Source organism: Astyanax mexicanus, chromosome 14 (genome assembly GCF_023375975.1).
Source record: "Astyanax mexicanus isolate ESR-SI-001 chromosome 14, AstMex3_surface, whole genome shotgun sequence".
Lineage (NCBI taxonomy): Eukaryota > Metazoa > Chordata > Actinopteri > Characiformes > Acestrorhamphidae > Astyanax > Astyanax mexicanus.
In genome coordinates, this window is record NC_064421.1 from 6,258,336 (window position 1) to 6,283,769 (window position 25,434).

General features: G+C 38.2%; 1 protein-coding gene across 2 annotated transcripts in view; it reads right to left on the reverse strand.

Annotated features, from left to right (window-relative positions):
• The window catches only part of setd3 (SET domain containing 3, actin histidine methyltransferase), a 58,333-nt gene extending 35,863 nt beyond the window's left edge, over window positions 1-22,470 (reverse strand). The window contains exons 1-6 of one of the 2 annotated variants that reach the window (XM_022673270.2): window positions 22,365-22,470; window positions 18,885-19,015; window positions 17,747-17,839; window positions 16,383-16,531; window positions 13,033-13,105; window positions 12,095-12,351 (exon numbers count right to left, since the gene is read on the reverse strand). In XM_022673270.2, the coding sequence (XP_022528991.2) occupies window positions 12,095-12,351; window positions 13,033-13,105; window positions 16,383-16,531; window positions 17,747-17,839; window positions 18,885-18,987 (675 nt within the window). In that variant the 5' untranslated portion in view covers window positions 18,988-19,015; window positions 22,365-22,470. Of the gene's footprint in view, window positions 1-12,094; window positions 12,352-13,032; window positions 13,106-16,382; window positions 16,532-17,746; window positions 17,840-18,884; window positions 19,016-22,165; window positions 22,262-22,364 lie in introns of those variants that run through there. The other variant, XM_049464133.1, reaches the window with a different exon arrangement.
• Between the last annotated feature and the right edge of the window lie 2,964 nt (window positions 22,471-25,434).

The following is a 25,434-nucleotide window of genomic DNA, read 5'->3' on the forward strand; positions in this document are numbered from 1 at the left end:
CATGACTCTCCAAACCATCACTGAGTAAATCCATCAGTAAATTTTACTTTTCATTTAAGGGAAATTAAGGGATCAGAGTCTGGAGGAAGAGTGGAGAGACACACAGTCCAAGCTGCTCGAGGTCTAGTGTGAAGTTTCCACCAATCAGTGATGGTTTGGAGAGACATGTCATCTGCTGGTGTTGATCCACTGTGTTTTATTATCAAGACTAAAGTCAGTGAAGTTTTCCCACAAAATCTTACAGCACCTGACAACTACTATGGAGATGCAGATTTCATTTTCCAGCAGGACTTGGCACACTGACCACAGTACTGTCTTAAGTACCAATTGGTCCTATATAATATTCTAATTTTCTGAAACACTGATTTTTGGCTTTTCATTGGCTGTGAGCCATAATTATCAACAATAAAAAATAAACGCTTAAAATAGATCACTCTGTGTGTAATATATCTATATAATATATAAGTTTCACATTCTGAACTGAATTACTGAAATAAAATAACTTTTCAATTATATTCCAATTTTTTGAGATGCACTAGTACATACACATATTTCTTATATTCACGTATACCTTCTTATTATGTCTTACAGATTTTCTTATGTCTATAACGTGTCATGCCACATGTCATGGGACAGAAACTAGTATCGTGTCCCATGGCTTCTGCCACACAGCTGATAGCAAGCTGCATGACTGGGATTTGAACCAGTGATCTCCCAATTATATTGGCAGTGCTTAGCCCTGGAAGTCAGAATTTTAACTAGAACGTTCCTACAGGTTGGTTTTCCTACTAGAAAGGTTGAGAGAACCTCAACAACCCAGAGTTTATAATCGAAGATGGCTGCCCTATACATCAACAGTAAAAGTAGTAGTAGGTATTAGTATTATACAGTTCATCACCACCTCTATCTATTAGTGTATCGTTAAATCAGTCGTACACACAGTTTTGTCCATTTTTAATCTGTGGACCATGTTTCTATAAGCATTGGATGCAGTTGTTTGATGAGTTATCATCATCATCATCATCATCATCAACTGGTATTGCTAACAATGCTAATCTGAGACAATGCTAACAACAATAAAGTAACTGGATCGCAGCTTTAGCATTTCTTTACCAAAACTCTGGGCATTTTTCTGTGATTTTCAATCACATGTGATTTTCAATCTACAGTAAGTAGCACTGCTGAGGTACATTTATGACTAAAATTGCACGAATTGGTAAAGTATCCCTTTAACTAACTGCAACATCTAAGAGTTAAATATTCCATATTAACTACGACCCTATGAAAATGTTCAGTTCCTTGATTTCCAAGTGAAACCAGAGAGGAAAAAAAAAACACAACGTAGACGATGTAGTCATGCATGATGTGCCAACCCATTATTTCGCTCGCCACACCAGGAAGGTCAAACAACTATCTCGTGTGAGATACGGGGACGACGAGGGGAGGGGGGCGGAGGGGGCGGGTGGCGGCGAGAGGGTACCTCAGGGACCCTATTCATTTCTCATCAACAGCAGCAGATGCAGCACACCAAGGTTACTTTGCATTCGCTGCATACTGGGGGTCACCTTATGAGGTCCACCTCCCCCACACACACTCATATACACACATATACACCCATACACACATATAGTCCTGGTAAGGACAGCACTGCGATCATTGGTCCCCTGCGGACAGGAACGGCACTCGGATATGCCTCAGAGGGCAGTCGCCTTTGACGACAGTCTATCCCTTTTCTTCAGACAGAGGAAAATTAGATATATACATAATAATATTTATATATATAGGGGTTGGACAATGAAACTGAAACACCTGGTTTTAGACTACAATAATTTAAGGTGCACATTGAATTCTGCCGTGATTTGATCAGCCGTGGTTATGTTTTTTGGATACAATCCGGGTTAGCACCCGAACATCCCTTTCAGACAGCTTCCTCTTACAGCGTCCACAGTTAATCCTGTTGGATGTGGTTGGTCCTTCTTGGTGGTATGCTGACATTACCCTGGATACCGTGACTCTTGATGCATCACAAAGACTTGCTGTCTTGGTCACAGATGCTCCAGCAAGACGTGCACCAACAATTTGTCCTCTTTTGAACTCTGGTATGTCACCCATAAATGTTGTGTGCATTGCAATATTCAGAGCAGAACTGTGCTCTTACCCTGCTAATTGAACCTTCACACTCTGCTCTTACTGGTGCAATGTGCAATTAATGAAGATGGGCCACCAGGCTGCTCCAATTTAGCCATGAAACCTCCCACACTAAAATGACAGGTGTTATAGTTTCATTGTCCAACCCCTGTATGTATATATATACATACACATAAATAATAGAACCCCAATTGCAGCAGACAGAGGGCCTAGACTCTTGGACTTCCAGCCAATGCAGATTGAAGAGGGTACAGGGGGTGATGTGATGGAGGTGGGGTAGAGTCCAAAGCAAGCAGGCAGGCAGAAAAGCATTGGGAGGGGTGGGTGGATGGATGTGGGCAGGGGGGGCAGCAGTATAAAGGCGAGCGACTGGTGGAGGGACTGAGGGATGGAGGGACAGAGGGACGGAGGGACGGAGGGGTTGGTGGGAGGGGTGTATGAGTGTGTGTTGGTTGCGAGGTGGTGTCAGTCTCCTCTCTCAACATGTGCGGAAGGTACAATCAGGTCAATTCAATTCAAAGCCGATGCGACAAGCTAATTTTCCAGCCCGGTCATCTGCGGCCGCCTCCGACGAGAGGCTGACATTGACAGTAGTCATTACAGTGACACCGGCTCCAACCTGAGCCGAGGAAGAGTGCGGACAGGACACTCTCCGAAGGGGCCAGAGCGACGACACCCCCCACCCCCCCCCCCCCCTGAAATCTCCAGCCAAGCAAGAAACAGTTATATGCACGTATCACTTCTGACTCCTCCACCACCCTCAGCAGCACTGGGCCGAAATGCACGCTCAAAAAAATAAAAAAAGGAGCACACTAGTACTAGCCTTCAGCTCTGGAGACTTCACGCGGGGTTTTGGACTTCTGAAGACTAAAGAAAAAAAAGTTTTAAGACAAACGATGAGCTTTAGAGAGAGATTTACAGCTCATTCCATACAGTACACCATCCACAAATATCTACTGGCACCTAGTGGAAGGATACAGACTTCATATAGACTTGAAAATAATACAGGTAGACGATACAATACAATACAATACTGCACCCAACAACTTGGGTTACATATATATACTAGGGGTGGGCGATATGGCCCTAAAATAATATCATGATATTTCAGGGTAATATACTTCAGAAAGAAGTATATTACACCTCTGATTGACTGAGCTAAGGGTTCAATTACTAAGGAAAAAAGGAGAGGAGAGAGTGGGCACCCCTGACGACAGCCCCTAGCCACTGGAAACATTCCAGAATTAAGATTGTTTGTATTAACTATGGCAGCTGGGTGTGAGTACAGTGATTTAATTAAATTGATAAAAACTGATCCCAAGTTTGATTTCTCCAGTACCGCGAATAAGAAATCCCAATGGACCCTGTCAAACGCTTTTTCAGCGTCAAGAGAAACAATTAGTGCTGGGTCCGTGTTTCTACTAAGGTGGTCTATTATATTGAGAGCTCAACGCACATTGTCTGAACCATATCTTGATCTTACAAATCCCGTTTGGTCGGCATGTATTAACCGTGGTAATAAACCATCAAGTCTTCGAGCTAGCACTTTAGAAATCATTTTAAAGTCCACATTCAATAAACTTATCGGTCTATAAGAAGAGCATTCCAGTGGATTTTTATTTTTTTTAAGAAGCAGATGCGGCTCTCCATGAATCTGGCATAACATTTTGTTCATAAATGTGGTGGAGAACAGGCATAAAAATAGGTGATAACTCAGGCCAGAATTTCTTATAAAACTCCACAGAATATCCGTCTAGTCCTGGAGCCTTACCAGAGGGCATAGACTGAATAGCCTCCCAAACCTCCTCCTCAGTGAACGGTGAGCTAAGGTCTGCTATTTCGGCTTCGGAAGCTACTCGTAGAACAATCTGATCAAGATAAGCTTCAATATTTACACCGCTCTTGGGCTGTGCTGAGTAGAGATTTTTATAGAAATCTCGAAAAGTTTCATTTATTAAATGTGGGTCATATGTAATGTCACCATTATTTGTTTTAATTGCTTTTATGGATTTCATGTTCTGATCTGCCTTTAGTTGATACGCCAACAGTCTGCTCGGTCTGTTCCCGTACTCATAAAAATTTTGCTTAGTTAAAAAAAGGAGCTTCTTTATATAATCCGTGTAATGGAGATTGAACTGTGCCCTTGCTTTAATCAACTGATTCCAATTATGTTGATTAGGTATTTGTTTATGTTGCTGTTCCAATCGGAGAAGCTCGGCCTCTAGAGTGCGTCGTCTCTCCTCTCGTGATTTTTTAATAAACGAGCTCTGGCTGATTATATGGCCATGAATTGTGGCTTTGGCAGCATCCCAGATTATGCACGGGGAGACTGGGGAGTGTTGATTTTCTGACCAGTAGTATTTTATTGAATTCCAGATTGATTCGCAGAATGTGTCATTACTCAATAATGACGAATTACATTTCCAATTTTTTGTCCTTGGTAAAGTTACACAGAAATTACAGCTCAAATAAACCGGACTATGATCTGAGAGCAAAATGGGGCCAATTTTACAATCAATTACTGAATGTATATAACTAACCGGTATAAAAATATAATCTAATCTTGAATATAATTGGTGTGGATGAGAATAAAATGTATAATCTTTGATCATGGGGTGCCGCTCTCTCCATATGTCAGCAAGGCCAGAATCACTGCAGAGTTTTTTAAGGGTTTTGGAAGATTTCTGATTTGATGATGGCACAGATGATGATCTATCTAATGTATCGTCCAGCACACAATTAAAGTCCCCGGCCAAAAGGGCTAATCCTTTACAGTACTGATTAAACAACAAAACGATGTGAGACATAAATTGAGGGCAGTCTACATTGGGGGCATAAACATTCATTATAGTGATAGATTGTCCCAAAATGGAGCCAACAATTAGAATATAACGACCTTCGGGATCCCGCTTTTCGAAGTCGAGGATGAACGGAATATTTTTATTTATAAGAATAGCTACACCCCGTTTATTCGATGTAAAAGAAGAAAAATAGACTTGACCTACCCAATCACGCATAAGTTTAGCATGTTCTGCATCAGTGAGATGCGTTTCTTGTAGTAATCCGATTGATATTTTATCTTTCTTTAAGGACGTTAAGATTTTTTTCCTTTTTATAACATTGCCCATACCCTTAACATTCCATGTAACCAACCTCAAAGTATCATTCATAATAAATATGATTTAAAAGTAGGCTTGTATTATAATCATATGCAAAGATAACATACTGTGCGGCGAGAGATTGAGCAGTTATATAGTAGAACAAAATTAAACAAAGAACACAATAACAATAACATCCCCTTACCCACCCTCCCAGCCCCGTCCCCAAATGACGGGGCAGTTTAATCAGATCTAGCAGGTCACCAAAATCAAACATATCACAGGACAAACATCGGGACCTCCTGAGGACAACAGCGGCTCCATGTATATTACGAACCAGCAAGAAAACTTAATATTAGTCAAATGAGAAAGTTATACAAACTGTGTTTTATGTCTATTTGTCATCCACCCAGTACTAAAACAACAACACCTCAACAAAATGCCCTGGGTGGTGAAGAGACTGCTGGTTTTAAAGTGAAGACATCTCCGAAAAAATAAAAATAAAATATAACTAGGACATTAAGCCAGAACAGGTACAAGTAAGAAAACTCACTCTGGTCCGAGGGATTCCAGAAAGGTGAGAGCGGATTTTGGATCCTCAAACAGCCGGATCGGTCCTTCATGAACGCATCTAAGCCTGGCGGGGTACGCAAACCCACGAAACATGTTGCGTTGTACCATGCGTTTCAAAACGGTGTCAAATGTAAGGCGTTTCCGAAGAACCTCCGATGACAGATCTGCGTAAAAGTGGAGCCGGGAACCCTGAAAGGACATCTCACGCTTCTTAGCCGCGGCTCTCAGGACAGCCTCCCTATCTGGGAACCGCAGAAAACGGACAAGGACGCTCCTCGGTGGAGAACCTGAGGCTGGTGCAGGAGCGAGAGAGCGGTGGGCACGCTCTACGTCAAGGGGATGGAAATCCTGAGAAAGACCGACCCAAGAGGGAAGCATTTCTTGGTGTGGAACCCTCGGCTTTTTCAGGTAGGCCGATGATTTTTAAATTCTTCCGTCGTCCTCTGTTTTCCAAATCATCGACCTTGGCCTGAAGCTGGCCCACCGTTGCCGTCAGAGACGCGAGAATCGTAGCCTGCTTATCGTTAGCATCCTCGCCTGCCGAGATTCTGTTTTCGGCTACATTGAGCCTACTTTCGGTTTGTTGGACCCGCTGAGTGAGGTTGGTGATAGCTCTTTCCATAGATGAGATTGATACAGCGATTGTGTTCAGTCGCCCATCCATGGTGTCCAGCCACGACCCAACAGACTTAATCTCGGCAAGGATCAGGTCTGAATCAGACGGAGCTGCTGACGCCGTGGCGTCCATGTTAGCTTTAGCCGTTCGTTGGACACATGCGGTTCTTTTTTCTTGCCTGTTTGAGGGCGAGACGAGGCAAAAATTGGAAAGTCCTTGTCATTTTGTGGATCCGACATGTTTCAGAAACGGATAGTAGTACCTTTTTAAAAGCAGAATGTCCTTTTCGGAGAAGAAAAAGCTATTTTTAGAATATTTAGGAGCGGAGCGAAGTTTCAGGCGGCCATCTCCTATCACCTCACGTGACACCCCCGTATTGTTCGTGTTTTAATCTTTTAGATTTCACTCATTCAAACATTCCAAAAAAGCTCATTTTTAACGCTGTACTCACTCAAAAAATGTCGGCTCAGGCTCAAAAGGACAGTGTACGGTTTGTATAACAGTGAAAATTTCACTTTTGTTGCCAGCGGATTAGACATTAATGGCTGTGTGTTGAGTTATTTTGAGGGCACAGTAAATGTACACTGTTATTCAAAAGCTGTACACTGACCACTTTACGTTTCAGAGTCATATCTTCAGTGTCGTCCCATAAAAAAATATAATAAATTATTATCAGTGTTTTCTGAGATACTGCAGGCCGTTAATGATCTGATCAGCAACAATTAATACACAATAATATACAAATGGGATGATCAGACACCTAAAAATCTTTTTATTTTTATTTTTTTTTTTACATTTTATTTATGCTGAAATACGGATTAAAGCTCATAACTAACTCTCACTCTTTTACACACACACACACCTCATCCTCGCCAACCTCACACACACACACGTTCTTCCCACAACTGAAGAACTCTCTGAATAAAAGAGCTAACGGATACCAGATTACCCGTGTTAATATTATCTGTCACCTGTATTACTGTAGTCAAATTGGCACAAATTCAGCTGATTAAGACAAGGCTGTGGCAGGGAAAACAATAAAGCTCCGCCTAATTACTCAACACCCCCACAACCCCCGACGCCCCCCCCCCCAGCACACACAGCTGAACACTAGAAAACATTTAATAAAGAAAAATGTCAATAGACTCGATGACACCATGACAAATACATTAACTATTCCCATGAATATTTGATGGCTTATCTTGACAATAATGTGAAATATTACCTTTTTTCTAATTGACAGTCATCTAATGAAAGAGACAAAATGCCCTGGCAGACACTGGCTCTGGAATTTGGGGGAGCAGAGCAGATTATTGCTTCTTTAATAGCCAAGAAAAAGAGGAACATAAACAAAGCTAATATTTATTGGTCTGATTAAAGGCACGGTTAAAATTAATAGTCATATCAGAGCATCACTTCAAAACGTCACTTTTGCACGATGGAGGATTTCCTCACAAATTTATAAACTTGATCATTAAATTAAATTTAGGAATAATATCAGACATCTGATTAATGCATTTCACTGGGACACAACTCATTCAGCTGCTGCTAGGATATAATACACACATGCCAAAAGTCAGGTACAGGAACTAATATTGTGCCCAAAGACCCGTAGAAGTGCATTATGGATTTCTGCCACAGTTGCTTCTCCGTTTATGTGGACATTTCCAGCCAGACACCACCGGTCATCATCATTATTAACACCCACTGAGCTACTGTCCACTGCGGGACAAGCAATAAATTGTTAAATGCCCACACAATGTCATGGCAGAACACACAAGCATAAAAAAACAGTTTTTAACAGTGAGATCTGAAATGTGTCTAACATACAATAATCAACATCATTAACAGAATCAAGTATGGTCTCTAAATCGGTACTGCTTAAATTTCAGCCAAAATATACAGCTCTGGAAAAAAATGAGTTTAGTTTCTGAATCAGTTTCTCTGATTTTGCTATTTGCAGATATAGGTTTGAGTAAAATTAACATTGTTGTTTTATTCTATAAACTACAGAGAACTATTTTATCTAATTGAAAACCTCTGGAATATAATCAAGAGGAAGATAGAGGATCACAAGCCATCAAACCACCAAACTGAACTGCTTGAATTTTTGCACCAGGAGTAAAGACATAAAGTTATCCAAAAGCAGTGTGTAAGACTGGTGGAGGAGATCATGATGCCAAGATGCATGAAAACTGTGATTAAAAACCAGGTTTATTCCACCAAATATTGATTTCTGAACTCTAAAAACGTATATATGAATATGAACTTGTTTTCTTTGCATTATTTAAGGTCTGAAAGCTCTGCATCTTTTTTTTTATTTCAGCCATTTCTCATTTTCTGCAAATAAATGCTCTAAATGACAATATTTTTATTTGGAATTTGGGAGAAATGTTGTCTGTAGTTTATAGAATAAAACGATAATGTTCATTTTAGTCAAACATAAACCTATAAATATCAAAATCAGAGAAACTGATTCAGAAACTGAAGTGAAAGTCTCATTTTCTTCCAGAGCTGCATATCTCTTCTGAAAAAATATATATATTTGAATAAGTAAATCCCTTAGATTTACAATGTTTGTTTAGAGGTGGCCAAAAAGGACAATAGGGTCAGGTGATCCAAAACAAACACTGATCGGTTAATCTCTGTGTTGAAATGGTTGAAAGATAAGGTTTATTTTTTCTTCCAGGAAAGAAAAAGAGGTAATTTTTTGTAGATCACTGGTTCTGACTGGTTGCTACATAACACTGCAGCTTTTTTCATTAGCAATAAATATCTCAGCCAGCTTAATCACAGGTAGTGGACACTTTCAGAAACATAAGGTCAATCAGGTTAATGAGGACAAGCCTAAATATCACCATCATCAGAGAGACACTGCAACACTCAGCTGTGGAAAATACAGAGACAGAGAACTGCTCACTAAAAATCTAACAAGTCTCAAGAAGAGAATTAACCATATTATTAATTATAACAATCATATTTAATGAAATGTTAATGTTAATAAAATCCCAGCCCTTATTAATCTTAACCCTCGTAATAATCTAACTGCAGCTCGAGCTTTGATTCCAAAAGAGCCATAAAAAACAGTGACGGCCTTGTATCTGTGCCCCGTGCGCCGTGTTCACTGTGGGTTGAAGGGCGGCACACTCATGGAGGGGTGAACAGCTCCCCCTGCTGCCCCCAGAAGCCCACAGCACCCCAGCTTCTAAACCATGTCAATGGCAGCTTATCAGAGCCCCTGAAATTGGGTGCAAGAGGGCATTATAAAGCTCCTTTTACCCATCTCCAATGTGCTGCCAGCAGCTAAAACCTTTTAAGACCTGATTTCCACACCTGATCACTGAGAGGAGTAACGCACAGCTGTACACAACTACCGAGGCTGAATAAGTTGTAGCAGAAGCTGCTTAAAGGAGCCACTGACTCTGGAAGTCCTGTGTGTATAAACCAGTGGTGGAGCTTGTCCATTATATAATACAATAAAATAGTCCTAACCTGTAACATCCCACTAATAGGACAATCAGTTTCTTTGATTTTGCTGTTTATAGGTATATGTTTAAATAAAATGAGTAAAATGAACATTGTTGTTTTATTCTATAAACTACAGACAACATTTCTCCCAAATTCCAAATACAAATATTGTCATTTAGAGCATTTATTTGCAGAAAAAGAGAAATGGCTGAAATAATAATAATAAAAAAAAAGATGCAGAGCTGCTTTCAGACCTCAAATAATGCAACAAAAAAAACAAGTTCATATTCATATATAAGTTTTAAGAGTTCAGAAATCAATATTTGGTGGAATAACCCTGGTTTTTAATCACAGTTTTCATGCATCTTGGCATCATGTTCTCCTCCACTAGTCTTACACACTGCTTTTGGATAGTTTTATGTCACTCTTGGTGCAAAAATTCAAGCAGTTCAGTTTGGTTTGATGGCTTGTGATCATCCATCTTCCTCTTGATTATATTCCAGAGGTTTTCAATTTGGTAAAATCAAAGAAACTCATCATTTTTAAGTGATCTCTTATTTTTTCAGAAGAGTTCAGAAATCAATATTTGGTGGAATAACCCTGGTTTTTAATCACAGTTTTCATGCATCTTGGCATCATGTTCTCCTCCACCAGTCTTGCACACTGCTTTTTGGCTTTTGGATGAACATTTCTCGCAAATTCCAAATAAAAATGTTGCAGCATTTATTTGCAGAAAAAGAGAAATGGCTGAAATAACAAAAAAGATGCAGAGCTTTCAGACTTCAAATAATTTTGTTTCTAATTTTCTAAAACGATTAATGGTAAACATTACTTATGGCCATCCCTAGCAACTTTTTAGCTATTTAGCTGTTTAGCAGTCAATATAACGTTAGATACAGGTTTTAGAAGAGTCCCTTTCCATTATCTGTCTTTCCTACTGGCTTTGCTAAGCTAAGCAGTAGTTATATTACTAGCACCTGTAAAGTCTCCACTCTACTCCAGCTCTCTGGGGTGTGTATTTTTGGAGCAGTGGGATTTTTCAGGCATAACAGGCCTGGTTTAGGCTAACGCAGCTAGCGATGCATGAGGCAAGTTTAGCTAGCTACGGATATAGTTCACATGAGCCGGATTATAATATAACTTTTTTTGTAGGGGTGTCACGATTCTCTAAATCCTCGATTCGATTTTATTTCCGATAAATTACGGTCACAATTTGATTCGATTATCGATTTTCTTTTATTTATTTATTTATTTATTACTGCAGAGAGGCCTATGCCAGTTTTAGATTAGTCTATGGTCAGTCATTGGTTTGATTCATCAAATTTACCATATCTTATTTCAAAAGGTGGGCTTGATATAAGTGATGCAAAGTGATCCAAGTGATCTGTAATACACCACATTAGGCACTAATGGTCAAATTTAAATAATTTAATTAAGATATATACGTAATGCCATCTAGTGGCTTTTTTTGGTAGCAGCAGTGTGCACTATTAAAACAGCAATGTGCAACATAAAATAAATAATAAAACAATACAGGAACAGTTATGTACAAAATAATAGAACAATTAGAGCCTTAACAAACTGAACTCTGTCCTACTATAACAGTTAAACATAAAAAATAAGACTCGGTCCCTGAGAATGACAAGTTTTTTTTCTTTAATAAAGATATATTATTAACTTTATCTGACAGAAAGATGCTTCTTAAGGTACCAAAACTATTAACATATTTGAGGCTAGACAAAACTACTGTTATTTTTATATTTGTATGTTTTTTTTTAAGGAGATGAGAATGTTCACATTCTCTGGAGAAAGGGCTGCTCTTTGAGCAGTCACAATGTCCGCGGCATCGGCTACAGTGTGCTGCGCCATTTGCGTAGCGTAGCTTAGAGGGAGGGATCATCGATCATCTTTTTGACTTAATTTCGATTGATTTCGATAAAATATCGAAATCGTGACACCCCTACTTTCTTGCCATGGTAGAAATTACTGAATGCGTCTTTCACTGGATTCAGCCCAACTTGGCAACCCGAGGTAGCATCGTGGCTGGGGAGGGGTGGGCGGAGCAGACTACTCTGTGATGTTTTAAAATTGGACCGCTCCAGCTATTTCACATGCTCGCTCTCTTTTCCTACAGAATGTATCTTTAATACAAAATAAACCATTAAAAAAAAAATAAAAGTCATGTACTCACATGGATGACTTTGTAGAAGTAAGCATACTGGCGCGCTGTGTTCTTGTACTGGCTCAGCATGTCCTGAATGGCCTGGGTGGCCAGCAGGTGGTGCACTTCCTCCTCCTCGAAGTATAAAGGTGTGTCATAGTCGCTGGGCAGGGTCTTGATGTAGGGCAGCCAGGGGGAGGCGGGGTTCGCCCGTTCACAGAGCAGGTGGAGGGCCAGGGTGACGTTCCCCATGGCCTGCAGAATCCGGTCCTGACTGTACAACGGACCTGAAACACAGTTCACATCAAAGTATTTAGTATATAGTAGTTTCTGAATCAGTTTCTCTGATTTTGCTATTTATAGGTTTATGTTTGAGTAAAATGAACATTGTTGTTTTATTCTATAAACTACAGACAACATTTCTCCCAAATTCCAAATAAGAATATTGTCATTTAGAGCGTTTATTTGCAGAAAATTTGAGAAATGGCTGAAAGAACAAAAAGATGCAGAGCTTTCAGACCTCAAATAATGCAAATAAAACAAGTTCATATTCATATTCATTCAAGTTCAGAAAAAAATATTTGGTGGAATAACCCTGTTTTTTTATACATCTTGGAATGTTCTCCTCCATCAGTCTTACACACTGCTTTTGGATAACTTTATGCTGCTTTACTCCTGGTGCAAAAATTCAAGCAGTTCAGCTTGGTGGTTTGATGGCTTGTGATCATCCATCTCTTGATTATATTCCAGAGGTTTTCAATTTTATTTTTTTTGGTTGTTATCTCTGAAACCCATTTTAATCCTCAGTTTCTTGATTCTGGTTGCTAAAACTGGAAGAATTGACATTTATAAAAGCTCTGGCATGTCTAGACCCATTTAAAGAAAACAAAAAAGCAAAAAAGTGCATCTGAATCAGTGTAAAAGGGCTTTCAGGTTAAATTCTGGATCTGCAATTCTTCCGAACTCACCAAGAACAGAGTTTTTAGCTGATTCTACCGTCATCAGCATCTTCCTGGGGATCCACAGAAACAGCTCCTCTGCCTGCAGAACACAGAAAGAGCAGGAGATTCAGATACAACAGTTTTTTATTCAGCTTGTTTTTTTATAACCTGTTGTAAACTCACAGAGCAGACAGACGTCAAAACAGCAGAGCAGAGCGCTGGCCTCTCATCACTCGATCCAAACATAATCACTAAATCAGAATAATCTAAACACTGCAATAACTGCACACTCCGTCTCCAGTACATTACAGTCGCACGGCTTTGACCAGCAGTGAATGGAGGCAATTGAAAACATCGATGAGGACTCACGCCGCAGCCGCATGGAAGCGTATTGACCACTGAACTAAACTCAGCCTCGTCTGAAAGCAAAAGATGACCAATCAATAGCTTCTATTCCTCCGCTCCCTTCAATGCTCAGGTTACGCCGCAATTCAGGCTGTTTCTAATAAGCTAACAAGTCGCTCTGAGGAAAATGACAATGATTATTACATCTATATGTAACAGTAATCACATTGCTTTTGAGAGGAAGTGGACAGCATTGATTTCTACAGTAAAAAGCGCTCTAGTAAAACGCTGGTTTGGTTGTGCTGATCAATTCTTCAGACAGACAGCTGGAATAAAAACTCTGATCATCTGGAAAACAGCAGAAAACTCATTCCTTTATTACAGTCGGCACATCTTAATAGTAGTAGTAGAGGTGGATTTAGGCCTGTACACTGGATTAAGGGGTTGATTCAGGAATAAAATAAATATATAAAATTATATTCAATTAAATTAATGAATTATTACTGATTGATAAGTTGTTTTTCTTATGTTTCTTATACATGGAAATCATTGCGCAATTTATTATAATCTTCTAGACTATTTTTTAACTTGTGGGATTTTTCTACATGTATACAACTCTGTAAAAAAAAATTGAGACCACTTCAGTTTCTGAATCAGTTTCCCAAATTTCAAATAAAAATATTGTCATTTAGAGCATTTATTTGCAGAAAATGAGAAATGGCTGAAATAACAAAAAAAAAGACGCAGAGCTTTCAGACCTCAAATAATGCAAAGAAAACAAGTTCATGTTCATAAAGTTTTAAGAGTTCAGAAATCAATATTTGGTGAAATAACCCTGGTTTTTAATCACAGTTTTCATGCATCTTGGCATCATGTTCTCCTCCACCAGTCTTACACACTGCTTTTGGATAACTTTATGCTGCTTTACTCCTGGTGCAAAAATTCAAGCAGTTCAGTTTGGTGGTTTGATGGCTTTTGATCATCCATCTTCCTCTTGATTTTATTCCAGAGGTTTTTAAATTGGTAAAATCAAAGAAACTCATCATTTTAAAGTGGGTCTCCTATTTTTTTTTTCCAGAGCTTTTTTTCTACTTCACATGACCCAGTCACCAGTTCACTGGTGGTCCTAATCAGAACCACTTTTGCTAGGTCCTGACCAGTGCAGAGAGGCAAAATACTATTTTTTTCTGAACTGAGACATCATATTTCTCTGCCATACAGCACCGTTTCCGATATTTCCATTTAGGAAGGCTGTATCATTTAAAGGCTCTCAAGGGACGCAGATATAGGTCTTCTATAGCATCTCCTTTTAAAAGAGGACACATCTTTAAACAATGTAAGACAAAGACAATATGGCAACCCGCTGCTAACTTACAGTAGACATATACAAATATCTGAACTATATATATATATATATATATATATATATATATATAACTATATATATATATATATATATAACATATATATATATATATATATATATATATATATATATATATATATATATATATATATATATATATATATATGGAGTGATGATCACAATATAGCAAAATAACAAATCAAACTGTGTTTAAGGAAAAATTTGCACAAGTTAGAATGTTATGAGCTCCTCCGCTTGTCCACATTATGCAACTGACTTGTAGTGCACTGTCTAATTGCTTTTTTTTGTTTTTTTTTGGATGTGGGCGATAAGCCCCTAAAATAATATTTTATGGTATTTTCTCAATAACGATACTCTTGGAAATATGACAAAACACTTTTACACACAATGAAATAAAATAAGAATACAGTACTGCAACAAAAAGAAATTAACATTTTATTATGGCACACTATATGATATGACACAGCCCTAACTAAGATGTAAAATAATACAAAAAGTCAATGATCCAGAATGTCATGATACTTATAATAAATGCACTTCTAATATCTCCATATATCCAGGATTAAAGTACAATAAATACTGGACAGATATAATCTGTCTCTAGTAGATATATAAAGGGAAATTAGAACAGTTTGAACTTTTCTTTTGCTAAAAACAGCAAAAAAGTAGAACCCTGATGTGATAATTAGATGTGAGTGATATGGCACTATATTTCAGGGTATAATATTACTCACCATATTCAAAAACGTTGGCGATATTATAGCGTACGATACAATATGACGCACCCCTAATGCTAAATATTAAAATGATAAATAAAATGTTTGTTTGTTCAGAAAGAGTTTTATATTCTTAAACCTTGTTAATCATATTAAAGTAGAGGAAAGTCACTGTAAATTATGTTGTTGTTGTTGTTGGTCTATTTGGGTTTAATGATTGTGCAGTACATAGCCTTATTGTTGTTTTTTTGTGTTTTTGCACTTAGTCTATAAGCTGAATATAAAAAAAAAACAAAATGTTTAGAAAGTTTTGTTTTTTTTTGTTAAATTAAATATTAGATTAGAGGAAAGTCATTCTGACATCATTCTTGTAGCCTAATTTACCAGTGTTCAGGCTGTTGATCATTGTTCACATTCATGTTTTAATAATTTGGAGATTGGAGATAATTTTGCTCTAAATAAACATTTTTATTAAAAGGTCTTATAGGTCTATGTTTCTTCAGTGTTGCAATGTTAATTAACATCATTCTGAAGAGATTTTGCTCATTCAAACAGCCCGAAAATGTTTTTAAAAGCTCAGTTTTAACAATGCTCTACTTAATTAAAAAAATTAAGTTTAAATTGGGCTCATAATGACAGTTTATGGTTCAGGCTTGGGCTAATGTGACCTCCAGGAACTCCTTCCTTCAAGATGCTGAGAAAACTATTCCAGGTGACCAAGAGTAAACCAAGAGTGTGCAGATCTGTCCTCAAAGAGAGTAATCTGAAGAATTAAACATATTCTGGTTTGTTAAACACCTTTTCTTTAAAAAAAAAGAAAAAAATCAGCACATGTTCCTGTATAGCTTTAATATAGTCTTCAATATTAAATTCACAATGCAAAAAATCATAAAAAGAAAGAAATGCATTGAAGGTGATTAAACACAAACCTTGATATCTCTGGTGGCTTTAAGACCATATCCTTCATCTGCAAAGCTGCTGATCTCAAACCCATCACACGACGCGCCGCATTCTGCAGCCCAGGACATCAGTTCAGGGAAATAATCCTCCCTGCTGCCCTCAAACACCACAGAGACCCCTGGAACAGAGGACAAGAGACGAGTGATCAGATCAGACCCACTGGATTCACACTGAGATTTAGTCCTATAGGCTGATTTAACCTGTTTACAGGCCTTGGATTGTATACTGGCTATAGATGTAGGTGATACAAAACCCTTATTCTCTGCAGTAATATAACTTAAAAATTCATTCTGGAAATTTGAGGGCTTTAAAATCTCCTACAGGACACTTGGAGAAGCTGCCTGTTTTCTCTTTACTCTTCCTAATAATTCCAGATCAGTAACAGGAATCAACCCAAATTCTGCAGGTTTGAAAATAGACGTAAAAACTAGACAAAGATAACAAAAGGTTTGGAGGACATGAAATGTTTGTTTTATATTCAGAAAAATAAATAAATAAATTTAAATGAAGTTGAAGACAGTGCCAATTTTATGATTGTTATTCATTATATTTTTAAAGTTGCAGATTTACTTCTTTTTTATATATAATCTCTATTACAATTAAAATTTGCATTAATGTTTCTTATTGTCAGACCCTTCACTGCCTGTCTGCCGGCCAATGACTCTAATTCTCTTGAGAAAGACTCCAGTTCCCAGAATGCACCTGCGCTCTGTCCTCCGGAACTGCCGGATCACGTGACACATCAGTGTTCCTGATCACCTTGTTACTGAGATTGCTAACACCTGGTCCCTGCAGTATAAATAGCCCTAGCTTTCACTCTACTGTTGCCCGGTATTGAATGTATCTTGTATAGCTCTTCTACCTCACATGTGTTTTATACTTTGTTTTCTAGTTGCCGACACTTTTTGACCACTCTTTTGCTATTTGACCATTCTTTTCTATTGTAATTTGAACTTTTCTATTGTTAGTTCTCTCTAGTTCTCGAACTTTTTCTGTTTACTGACCACTCTTTTGCCTTTTGCCCTTTTATTCTAGTGTATGGATTCGTTGTTTATGACCTCTGTTTGCCTGGACACGCTCTGATATGTTGTTTATTCACACTGCCATTTTGTTACTGCCTGCCCCTGACTATCCATATTTGTTTAATCCTGTAGTTAATAAACTATTTGTTTTGCATCCGCGCTTGTCTGTCCCGTGTTTGGCTCCCTTGACGCTTAAAATCTAACATCAAACAAGAAAAACTTTTTATGTAATGCTTAAGTATAAATCCCCAAGGTTTAGGCGTGTAATAAAAGACAGAAAATGAACAAAGCTGTTAAACTGCATAGCGTACCTTTCTGTTTCTTGCGGATCTTCTCCACCAGAGCTCGGATCTGTACGTATTCCTCCCACTCTTTCCCTGCTGAAGGAGCTGCACTGCTGCATTCTAAAAACACAGACCAAAACACGTCAAAATAAAGCACACATGGATTATAACTCAACTATATCAACTATAACAAGTTATTATAACAAATAGCAACAAAATAATGCAACAACATAAAGTAATAAATATGATTCTTTAGTAAGAGTATTGTAATCATGCAATCAACAAAGGAAAAACAGCTCTTTAACTGTATAACTTCTGGAATGCAATGAACAATCCCAGTTAAATCAAAATAATCTATAAATTAAAATAATTTATTGATTCATGATTTTATTTTCTTTAAGAGTCTCGACTACCAGTGCATCAATGCAGTAATAAAAAATGTAAAACCAATAAATTAATTATAATAATACAATTTAAAGCATGCATATATAGAATATCAGTGAAAAGTTTGGACACACACTCTTTTTTCGTTTTCTTCAGCTCTGGAAAAAAAGAAAATAAGAGACCACCTAAAATTGACAAGTTTCTTTGATTTTACCAAACTGAAGACCTCTGGAATATAATCAAGAGGAAGATGGATGATCACAAGCCATCAAACCACCAAACTGAACTGCTTGAATTTTTGCACCAGGAGTAAAGCAGTATAAAGTTATCCAAAAGCAGTGTGTAAGACTGGTGGAGGAGAACATGATGCCAAGATGCATAAAAACTGTGATTAAAAACCAGGGTTATTCCATCAAATATTGATTTCTGAACACTTAAAACTTTATGAACATGAACTTGTTTTCTTTACATTTTCTTTACAACAATTTCTAATTTTCTGCAAATAAACACCCTAAATGACAATATTTTTATTCTGAATTTGGGAGAAATGTTTTCTGTAGTTTCTAGAATAAAACAACAATGTTCATTTTACTCAAACATAAACCTATAAATAGCAAGATCAGAGAAACTGATTCAGAAACTGAAGTGGTCTCTTCATTTTTTTCCAGAGCTGTAAATTATTTACTACATCGTAGATTAATATTAAAGACTTATTTTAAAACTATGAATGAAGGAAAACATATGCAGTTAGTAGGTCGTTGAGAAAAAGTGTTTTACTCACTCTGCAGGAGTTCTGAGATCAGGTTCATCATCTCTTTGGGGGAAACCACCGCCGTGGCTCCTGTCCCAGACTTCTGAGTCTTCACTCGACTCTTCTTTCCCATTGTGTGGCTGTGTTCCGACAGAGGATTTCTAGATCAGAAAAACATAAAAAAAAAACTCAAATATAAAATCAAAGCTTGGCCAAAAACAGCACATTAGCAACTAGACTGAGAAATTTGTTTTCACATTCATTTAGCTAACTGGACGTTAAAAAGAGATTTCATAGACTTTTCCCTCTTTTAAATTAAAAGGTTAAATACATTGCCTGGCCAAAAAAAGTCACACACTCATATCCTGTTGGAGCACCTTTATACCTTTATAGCACCAGGATTAAAGGCAAAAGGTTATCCAAAAGCAGTGTGTAAGACTGGTGGAGGAGAACATGCTGCCAAGAGGCATGAAAAATGTGATTAAAAACCAACCAGGTGTTTTCCACCAAATATTGATTTCTGAACTCTTAAAACTTTATGAATATGAACTTGTTTTCTTTGCATTATTTGAGGTCTGACAGCTCTGCATCTTTTTATTTTATTTTATACATTTCTCATTTTCTGCAAATAAATGCTCTAAATGACAATATTTTTATTTGGAATTTAATTACTCAAACTTATACCTATAAATAGCAAAATCAGAGAGACTGATTCAGAAACTGAAGTGGTCTCAATTGTTTTGAGAGCTGTATAAAGCCACTTGCTTTGACTGTCCACTAGAGGGAACACTGAAACAAAAAGCTGCTCATTCAATCCTAATGATGACCAGTGTATATAGGATATCAGGTCAACTGAAAAGCTTACACTTTAAAAAAATGTAGCATGAAAATAGTATTATCTCAGTCTGCACAGAATGCACATTTAGGACAATAAGGACTGGCCTGAGTGTCTGACCAATGACGTTCTACTCCGTATAGTTTAGTAATGATGATATCAGAATTACTAGTGCATTTAAAAAAATATCATTAAAAAGTAACTAATTTCAGTAATTCGAAGTAGTTCAAAATGTGAAGTATATAATACCTATAGATAATATATAGATGTATTAAACAGAGAATGATCTATTTTAAGTGTATATTTATATTATGAGACATGAGGTCAGGTTATGCAATATTCTCTAGCGCAGCACTTTATACCTTAGACACATCGGTTTTCAAAGTAATGTGTTTTTTTAATAGTTATTTTACTACAATACACACTAAGAAACACTAAACAATTCCTGATTATTTACAGAAATATACTAAAAACTGCAACTAAATAAAAGTTAGTCAGTAGAAACTTAAAATATCTATATTTTGTATCAGTAGTTTATCAACTTGCACTGAATAATGTAACATAGAAAGAATGTGATGTAACTAAAGTGTACTACAACAATAAATTGTAGAATATTGCAATAGCACATGCATATCGTTGCTGTCCAATGAAAAACAAGTATCTCCAAAACAGCAACTTTACAGGAGAAAGAAAAAACTTTATAAACTTTTTTTTACATTGACTTCCATTGAAAGTTTTGTTCAGGTCATTTTTAAGTTTTTCTATCGGTCCAATAAGAAATTTTGCTGCAGTGTAAGGGACAGTTTGTCTGTTCAAATATTACCAACCCCTATTTCACAATATCAATAACACTATACTATAATATATCAAGGAACTGAATGGTTTCTAGATGAATCAGCACTGTGTACAGATCCTAAGTAAGTTGTGTTACTATGATTGCAATGGTCTCTCTTTGTAAATAAAGTTCCTACTAATGAGCCAACAGGTGTTTTTTTTAAGGGGGTGGGTGAGGGACACATATGGCTCTTCTTATCCTGATGCGATGTTCTGCATTTCATAAGATAAAACATCCAGCAAAACCAAGCTGGCCGACCACCAGGATCAGCAAAACTAATTTAAACGCCCACCATGACAAGCAAAACCAAGTTGGTCAGCCACCATGACCAGCCAAACTAATTTAGTCGCCCACCATGACCAGAAAAACAATCTGGTTGCCCACTATAACCAGCATTACTAAGCTGGTCACCCACCATGATCAGCATTATCAAGCTGGTCGCCCACCATCTGGTTGCCCACTATAACCATCATTACTAAGTTGTTCACCAACAGTGACAAGCAAAACAAATTTAGTTGCCCACCATGACCAGTAAAAACAATCTGGTTGCCCACTATAACCAGCATTACCAAGCTGATCACCCAAAATGAGCAGCAAAATCAAGTTAGTCGCCCACCACGACCAACAAAATCAAGTTGGTTGCCCACCATGACCAGTACAACAAATTTAGTCGCCCACCATGACCAGAAAAAACTATCTGGTTGCCCACTACAACCAGCATTACTAAGCTGGTTGCTCACCATGACCAGCCAAACAAATTTAGTCGCCCACTATAACCAGCATAACTAAGCTGGTTGCCCACCATGACCAGCACAAACAATCCAGTTGCCCACTATAACCAGCATTACTAAGTTGTTCACTCACCATGACCAGCAAAACTAAGCTGGCCACCCACCATTACCAGTAAAACCATGCTGGCCACCCACCATTACCAGTAAAACCATGCTGGCCACCCATAATGACCAGCAAAATGAATTTGGTTGCTTACCACGACTAGCAAACCCAAGCTGGTCGCCCAACAAGACCAGCACTACCAAGTTATTCGCCTTTATTAATTTAAATTGCCACCATGACCAGCAAAATTAATTTAAATGCCCACCATGACCAGTAAAACCAAGTTGGTCGCCAACCATGACCAGCAAAGCCAAGCTGGCCACCCACCATGACCATGGTTAACCAACCAACTAAGCTAGCATAGCAGTCTAGGTTATGTTACTGTAGCTATCTTCTACCTGACCAGCTTTCTAACCACCTTGACAATCAGAGACCATCTTAGACCAAAGACTGGACTTAAACTGGATTTTTCAGAAGAGAGACATTGTTGCACTGAATCTAAATTTAGCTACAAACAATGGAAACCACTAGAGACAAGCGGCTACAGTATGTTTGTTAGCTATAAAGACAGTATGATCACCAGGACCAAGACCACCAGAACCACTTAACTAGTTAAACCAGCTAACTTACTTAGTCTAGAACCCTGCAGTTGATTGAATACAGCCACTGATAGGTAGCCTGGTTCGTTCTGCATGCAGGAGGCCTAGACTCCAACAGGCCAGTAGTTAACTGTTAATCTCAGCTAAAATCCCAGTGCTAATCAGTTTTAACAGGTTTTGCACACCAGTACACACCAGTAAACCTTACCACCAGTAGCACCAGTAGCACAGTTACAGCCCCAGTCTTCCCAGTTCCCCCAGTTCAGCATGCAGCAGAAGCATTCCCCAGCTTTCCCAACACAAACACAAACTGGCGCTGGTACTGCCACACTGCTGGTGGGTTTATATGACGTCAGACAGGTGATCACCGCATGCACAAGCCATTAAAGCCCCCCAAACTGTCTTACCTGCAAAAAAGGGCCCAAAGGATCTGCTGTCAATCCTCCTCCACTCACGCTCGAGCTGCACTGCTGCACCCTAATCCTTCACCTCCTGCGCACCAAGACACGCCCCAAACCTCTTGCAAGATCCTGATTGCATAAGCAGCACTTATCCCCTCCCACGTCACTGCAGACTGCCATTTCATTGGCCACCACAGCTGCTCATCTCCCCGCTGCACTGTGTTTTGATTGGAGTAAACTACTGTAAACTTGCAGTCTCTCCGCCCCCTACTGGCGTACTCCGCGCTCATTGGTCAAAGCCATGGGCAGGCCCTCATTTCACTGATTCTATTGGTCCAAAAATCCGTCAATCATCCGTTTCGCTCAGCTGTCTGAAGGTCGGTTGCACTGAACGGGGGAAGTTTACTTGGGTGGATGAAGTTACCATAAAAGGCTGGAGTTAAAGGAGCTGAGATTCATAGAATAAAAGTCCCGTAGCAGCGAGGGTTTTAATAAATAAAAGCACTGCAAATAACATGTAAAATATTATAATTAAATTATATGTTAGTGTTGTTTAGAAATTGAGACATAATATTAAAAGTCCAGCAGCAGCGAGGGTTTTACTAAATAAAAACCTAACCAGTCGTGTTTAATAAGCGATGACTGTAAATAACATGCAAAAGGTTTTATTCTAATAATATTTTACACTGACATAAGAAATATATAGCTTGTTAAGCGATTATTATGCATAATAAAAGTCCCGCAGCAGCGAGGGTTTTAACGATTAACGAGAAGTACGTTTTTAATTAAACAATTAATTTTTTTATATTATTTTTATATAAATATTACATTTTGATAATATTTTTATATACTGATTCCCTAGTACATATGTCCGTATGTGTTATGATATCACACTTATTTCATATAGCCTGGCATAATACTTTTAGAATATTAAAAAATATATTTTATATGAATGTTATTGCACTTAGGCTGGTAGACAGACAGTAGTAAATAAATAACAAACGAATGGTAAATAAGGTGTTGATAAATAATTTATTATTTGTTCTGTCAAGCTGATTTCCTGTTTTGCTGCTTGTTTGTGTAAATGTACCTAATTCCATTGTATTTTGCTGTCCCGTAACTTAACAATGCCTTACAGTGTTGTAAATTTGGTCAGTGAAGACGTCATCAACCGAGGTTATAAATACGGGCGTGTCGTGGGATCATCCTTCTCCCAAAAACTAAATTACATTCCTTCCCTCCTCCCCACACCTCCAAAATATTTTTAAATTTAAACTTTTTATTTAAAAAGATAACAATAATGCATGGCCATAATGCATGGTGTGGGGATGAGATCCTAAGGCGTGGCGGCAAGATAATTAAGACGTGGAATGAGATACTCGTTCCCACGCCTTAATAAGTCAATTAAGTTAATTAATTTATGGTAATTAAATAAGTTAATTAACTCTATTTTTCGAATGAGTTTTAAACAAAGTAATTTAAGGCGAGGTGGCCGACTGTTTAAGGCGGTGGACTATTCATTGTGCTCTGCACGTGTGGGTTCGAATCCCACCCTCGTCGAGTGCTTTGTTTAAAACTCAGTCAGAAACACAGTTTCATTTCTGGGACTGGAATGTTGTGAAATGCGTCTGTATTCCCTTGTTCACTGTAAAGAAAGTCAACTTTGTGTAAAGGCATTTCCGACTGAGTTTTAAACAAAGCAATTTAAGGCGAGGTGGCCTAGTGGTTAAGGGGGTTGGACTATTAATCTATGGTGCTCAGCACGAATAACATCACGGCTGTGATGATCTACGGCACTAGATAAAAGCCGTGATGTTATTCGTGATAACACACTCTCTCTCGTGTTCTATTGCTCAAATAAAATATTTTAATGGCATCTCTAACCAAGGACGGTATTTAAAGCTCACCTTCCGCGAAAATCCGATTTTTCTTGTTTTTTGTGGAATACAGTAGGTCTCTCCGAGTTGAATGTGTACACCTGCACATTAAACTGTTTTGCAGCCCCCATTGTCTGCAGGAGCTAAGCAAAGAAATCCCCCCTCCCCCCCTCCGAAAAACGGGTGAATTTTGAATTATCTTTCTGCCTACGTAGGCAGAAACTCACAGACCAGCCCACCTTGGCTCGAGAAACTCCCAGAGGCGGAGCTGAAGCGACGCAACATCACCGCTCATCAGTTAGGAGGTGGGAGGCAGTGAGCGGCAGAGCGGTGGAGGGGCGTCGCAGTGCTCCTAGCCAATCAGAGGAGAGATATTTGCATTCTGTTTGCATGTATGAATATTCATGAGCAAAGCTGGAATCCGGTCATTTTGGACACACCCCTAAAACAGTCCATTAAAAAAGAGCTATACAGAGACACCTGAGCACTTTTTTTTTACAAAAACGGCTCACATGTCATTCATTCATACTAGAGACCACAACTAGACATTTTAAAATGAAAGAAAAAACTACGGAAGGTGAGCTTTAATAAATATGACGACGTGCCAAATTTTTGTCTCTGTATCTGTATAAGCCTAAATAGCTCATTCATTCCTTTATATAGGGTGCATTTCGGAGGGCCACAGGATGTGGGCGCTCTCTAAATTTGAGTCACTCTCTGAAAACGGGTGGCTTAAACATAGGGATGTTTTTTTTTCCCACCAAAGATGAAAGTTTGTTAATGAGCTTCCAAAAGGGAGATACCCCTCGCTGCAGAACCACAAGTCCAGGGGGTGGGGCTGGATCTGATCCAAGGGGTGGAGCCTGACCTCCTGACCACCCATATCTTCTTTTCATTGGTTTTAAGTCATCGCATTTCAATTCGTCGTTAAACTTAACACGTGTCGCTTACGTTTCCCGACCAGGACTTATTTTATCTTATCAAATAAATCCTGGAACCCAACCTTAAGACTTTTACCGTTTATAGATCAAAATGTTATTTGCTACGTAGCACATTTAAATCACACAATACAGATTTAAAAGAAGGAACATGTCTGTGATTACAAACATAATAAAATGCTGTACATTTCCTATATAAATATTAACTATTTCATTTTTTATCTTTAATAAAAAGGGCCTAAAGACAAAATAAAAAATAAA